Source organism: Protomyctophum bolini (genome assembly GCF_963924005.1).
Source record: "Protomyctophum bolini genome assembly, chromosome: 2".
NCBI lineage: Eukaryota > Metazoa > Chordata > Actinopteri > Myctophiformes > Myctophidae > Protomyctophum > Protomyctophum bolini.
Window position 1 is genome coordinate 34,460,208 of NC_137863.1, and position 6,016 is coordinate 34,466,223.

A 6,016-nucleotide genomic window follows, 5' to 3' on the forward strand; every position below is an offset into this window, starting at 1 on the left:
CTCTCTACTGGCTGCTGCACATTTGTTTAAAAACAAAATGCACTGATGCTCTTTTTATTCAGAGGGTAGTAAGGTTAAACTCCCCTTTGCCATCTCACTGAGTCAAAGTGAAGACTCTGTCTTAGCACAAATTAAACCATAAATACGTTGCCAGTAATAAAGGCTTTCTTGCCCATAAAAAATCATTACTTGCACAAAAACGTAAACTATCTTTGTAAAACAGTGCCATTAAAAAATAATAAAAAAGGTATTCCATTAAACAACAACAGCGACCTTGCACCGAATTAAGGTGTTTATGCTGACATTGAACACATTTCAAAAGGCATTTTTATGTAATGGATATTAAATGGGAAAAAAGAGTAGTCTAATAACATTAACTACTATATACTATATACTTATAACCCCATGAACCCCACGCCACGCTGACACAAATGCATTCTGGTAACCATGGTTAACAAAAATATATATCATATTTACTCGTTTAACCATAAGGCTTAAATTTTAAGGCACTTTGATTCGAATTCACATGTGATCTTGTAGATAAATCTTTGCTTAGGTGTGTCTTGTGATTTTTGGCCACCCAAAAGTCATACATGTATAGGCCTACTGTATATATGCAATGCAATGTCTGTAATCAGTGTTGGCCAGATGACATGTCTAACGGTCAATTCACACCGACATCATGATGTTGGCACATCCTCAATGAGTATTTCAATGCAAACTGTATGTACATGAGCATCTACACTCAATAGCATCGTCGGGACGCTCAACAGCAAATAGGGTGGCGTCAAACCTGAGAAAACCTCAACTTTGCTGTTAGTGCAGCAAAGCATGCCACCGGGCAGTGAGGTTCTAGTGCTGGGTTTCTCCTGCCTGTCTGGTGGATTGTTGCTGCTTTGTTGCCACGTACTGATCGACTGTGGACTACAACACACTCATTCCACATCACTTGCAATTGACAGAAACGAACTGCTGTATGCATGTAGTGTAGCAAATATGAAACTTTTAAACTAGCACAGTGTAGATCGATGGACAGACAACTAAACAACATACAGAAATAACTAGGGGCCATGGGTGGTCTGAACCGGCATGCCGGTTGCTCTCTGTCCAGACAGGAGAACTGTTTGTGCGGAGTACAGTACATACAACCCATTGTGATTCCTCAAATTAGCAGCTTCTTTGTAAAATTGGTCATGCAGTCGCTCCGTATTGATTATTTACCCACCTACAGCTGCTACTTTAAAACTTTGATTTCAAAACTCTGTACTTCCCATTCAATCAATTTCTTCACTTTTACAGCAGACATCATGTTGACACACGGTGACTGCTGTAACTCATAACCTTTTACAGCAGACATCATGTTGACACACGGTGACTGCTGTAACTCATAACCTTACAGCAGACATCATGTTGACACACGGTGACTGCTGTAACTCATAACCTTACAGCAGACATCATGTTGACACACGGTGACTGCTGTAACTCATAACCTTAGAGCAGACATCATGTTGACACACGGTGACTGCTGTAACTCATAACCTTACAGCAGACATCATGTTGACACACGGTGACTGCTGTAACTCATAACCTTACAGCAGACATCATGTTGACACACGGTGACTGCTGTAACTCATAACCTTACAGCAGACATCATGTTGACACACGGTGACTGCTGTAACTCATAACCTTACAGCAGACATCATGTTGACACACGGTGACTGCTGTAACTCATAACCTTACAGCAGACATCATGTTGACACACGGTGACTGCTGTAACTCATAACCTTACAGCAGACATCATGTTGACACACGGTGACTGCTGTAACTCATAACCTTACAGCAGACATCATGTTGACACACGGTGACTGCTGTAACTCATAACCTTACAGCAGACATCATGTTGACACACGGTGACTGCTGTAACTCATAACCTTGGACATGAACAATTCATTGCATGAGCGTGATGCTAAGCGCCGTGGACTAGCATCAACGATGGTGGTGTGAGTTAGCCATATAGAGAATGTATTGAGAATGTGTGGAAAATAACACAGTGATGAGTTAGAAAACTGATTTGCCAGTTTGTTCATTCATTTCCACTAACCACGATATAGTACGTAAGCCTTGCCGAGCCATGACGACCATAGGACAGGAGCCTATCTCCTGTTTCTGTAGCATGAGGCAGCTTGATGTATAAGTACACCCCGTGGACATAATGTACCTACTGAGTGCCATGCAGGGAGGCATTGGGTCCCATTTGGTATGACTCGACTGCGATTCAAACCCTGATGCTCCAGTCTCAGGGCAGACATTCTAACCACAAGGCCACTGAGCTGGCACAATATACCATGGCATAAATGTATCTGGATGTTTAATTCAGTCGTGCAGCCATATAATACCATCTAAAGTTAGGAAATTTAAGCCTGCCTCTTTCATAAGTCAGGTATACTGTAGTAGTTTAAGGCAGAGACAAATCTTCCTGTTGTTCCAGATTCATTGACTAAATAATATGTTTGTTGAAAAAACAAACCATTTGGTAGTAGTGCACTGCAAAATAGCATATCTACAAGCTTACAATGTGTCACACTGCAACACAGGTTGTAGATCATCTACTTTCAGAAGAGATGTAGCAGAGGGGTACTAATATAGAGCCCTGGGGCACAATTCAGTGGTTATACAGTCCATTTGTAGTTTTTACAGTCTGCATTTCACAAAGTAACTTTTAAGTAGTTTGCACTCAGTCAGTGTCACTAAAGTGGGGTCCAGGGACCACAAGGGACCCATGAGGGGGATCCAGGGGGGTTATACTTATAATAAACACATTGATACTTATATTTATAACTTTAGGAGAATAGGAAGCTTACACACAGCAGCTCAAGTGCGCCAGAACCAACACACACATTTTCTTATCCTGTTTTACTATTGCTGCTATTGTTTGATTATTGTCTACAGTCTCCACCAGGCAGAAGGCATGGGGAGAGAGTATGTTTTGCACTCCGTCCGTGTGTGAATGTGTGTGTGTGTGTGTGTGTGCGTCCGTCCGTCCGTCCGTCTGTTACCAGCTAATCCCCGGCACTGTTGACCTGGTCGATGCCAAATTTTGCACACACACTCCCTGGATAACAACGATGAACCTCTGCCCCAAATTTTCCAGAACAGTCTGTTATAGCGCCACCAAGAGGCCGACTTTTGTAAAACACATTTTTTTATATTACTCCTCCAGATTGCAGCATGCAATTTACATGAAATCTTTCACAGACTTTTCTACTAGGCTGAGCAATACATCCCACCCTTTTCACATTGGCCTGTTATACCAACCAACAGGTGGATTTTTGTAAAACACATTTTTCTAACAAAATGCCTCAAATCATCCAATTGCCATCCCAGGCGTGAGAAGAAATGACACCCTTTTCACATTGGCCTATTATAGCGCCACCAGGAGGCCACAACCTCACCTGCCCTGGTGGAGACCTGTGCCCCGAGGGGCACTTTATCTAGTTGCCATTTATTTGTTTTTTCTTTTGTTTTATTGCTTATGTATTTATTGCGACCGAAGGTCGCAGTTAACTATGGAATGTGTCGGGCACCATATATGGTGGTCGGGGGGAGAGAGTATGTGTCATCACGTGACATCATCAGGGATGGAGCACATGACATCACGTAACATAACCAGTGATGGAGCAACCAGTTCTGACATTCCATAATGTTGATCCTTCCTCTTCGATGTCAGACGGGCCTGCCCCAAAGTCATTAGTGCAGCCACTAGAGTTGTCAACAGGCCCGGAAATGAAGGCCCGGCCCTACCTGGGCCCTCATCAAACCCTGTACACTCAATAGAATATGTCCCCGCTACCACTCTTAGATCTCCATATACTTCATGGAGCTGACCTATTCTGACATCATCAAACCCTGGCCTGTACACTCAAGACATACTGTGTATATATACAGTGTACAGTATGGCCATTACAGAATTCATTCCATGTTTATCTGACCCCCCATGGCATGCCACAGCGCCCCCCCATGGCATGCCACCGCGCCAGCAGTCAACAAGACGGATGCGTGCACGCGACTTCAGGCGTCTTACTGGTTATTATCACCGCTCAGGTAACAAGATATATACGTAACATAACAATAACAATCTTGAATCTTTCATTTCACTTTTATTTCACCCTTCACAGACTATAAGTTAGGCCAATGAGATATGTATATTCTCTGTCTAGAGTAGACTACACAAGACTTTAGATCATATTCAGATAGTTTTACTCTCTACTGTATAGTCTGTTTCACCACCTGTAGACAGTTCTCTTAGACAAAGTGAGCAAGAACACACAATTCACATTTTAATAGTAGGATACTTGCTAACGCTAACAAATTGTGGTTATTATTAGTGTGGTTGGGGCATCCAGACTATTGTTATTGTGACACTTTCTTTTCCCCCAAATTGACACTAATTAGCCCACGGACCCCCATTAGAAAAGATATGCCATAAGAGATGATTGTACGGCTCTAGCAACCATTTTAATTCCAAGGACCCTCAGTCTGACATGCATTAGGCTACGGACCACCATTTAATAGAATTTCTATCTCTGGGACACCAATTTATTGTAAAATCTATGTTAATTTAACTCTGAGAGTGTACAAATGTGTACAAATGTACACTCAGAGTTACAGACCCATACAGGTCCATTTGGTTCCAAACTATCATTTAGATGGGGACCCCTGGAACTCCCTCAATGACCCCTGGGGGTCCCCAGACCCCACTTCGGGAACCAGATATAGACAATGCGTTTGGCGTGCATTTTGGCGTGTACACCACAGACAAACACACTTAGCCCTAACGCTGCACATAATTGTTATTACAAAAGTTTACAGTGCCCTAAAGGGAGGAAACCACTGACTGATCAGTCCTTGGAGACACCTAAGCACTTCAAGTGTTGTATGTGCTGAATCAATTCCTGAGGCATTCCCAGTTCAACCGCTAAATCCACACAGCTTTGTAGGAGTTCGACCCACATTTCCCCTGAGTGAGAAGAGCAGTCCCTGCAGCTTAGATATATCATCTGTGGCTTGTCTGGAACATCCATGTCCATATTTGTCCTGTCCCTGCAGCAGTCTGCCTCTTCACATGTCTCTCCTTTGCAGCTTGCACTTCCCACATCAACATTCAGAGTCTGCATGTTTTCCTCAACATCACTCACACTGGATGGAGGGCTATTACAAGCTTTTATCATTGCCTCTGTGATAAAAGTCTCATGTTTTTCAACCCGCTGAAGCAGTTCAGTCATTGCAGCTGGATGCTGGAACTGGTACCAGCACTGTATAGCATATAAAATCCCTTTGAGGCGCCCAACAGCAATGGTTTGTCCCACTCCCTCTCTGTAACCAAGGTTGAAACCAGCTTGAAGAGTAGACGTAGTGGCATTCTCAATGCCATCTATATAACCATCATTGACACGCTTCCTCATGTTAGACTTCCATTCTTTGGCTGCTAAACACATGTCGCTTCCATTTTCATCAAATATATCTTCTTCATTATACGAAGGGGACTTGACACGGAACATCATGGACATTACGTGAAACCTTGAACAGTTCTGCCGTTTTCTGCCCCTAAGAAGCCAAACCTTTCCTGTATTTGCTATAGCCTAAACTTGGTGACATCATTGGTGATGTTAGTGGAGCAGGCCAATTATGGGGGATTAAATGTTTGGTTAATGATGCAATTAATGATGTAATGATGTGTGGTGTTTCGTTAAACCAACCATGATATGATGTTAAACCACCCCCTCAACTGTAATATTGCAATTATACAACAGTTACCCTTAAAACTAAGAAAATCACTGAAAAAACATACATTTTTAATGACAGGTGTAGTCACTACGACCACAAACAGAGAACAGAGCAGCTGAATTATTTGTTTTGATTAGGTGTGGAGTGGTGCTCGTTTGAACCACGGCTACAACCAATCAGATTGCTTCCTCGAAACGACCTGTTGTATAATCTCTCTTCGTGACCAGGACCA

General features: G+C 42.6%; 1 protein-coding gene across 1 annotated transcript; it reads right to left on the reverse strand.

Annotated features, from left to right (window-relative positions):
- Positions 1–4,898: 4,898 nt before the first annotated feature.
- LOC308333973 (protein YAE1 homolog) lies at positions 4,899–5,567 on the reverse strand (the record flags this gene model as incomplete). The annotated part of the gene is made up of 1 exon (XM_080790522.1): positions 4,899–5,567. The coding sequence occupies one exon, from the start codon at positions 5,565–5,567 to the stop codon at positions 4,899–4,901; it is 669 nt and encodes a 222-aa protein (XP_080646648.1).
- Between the last annotated feature and the right edge of the window lie 449 nt (positions 5,568–6,016).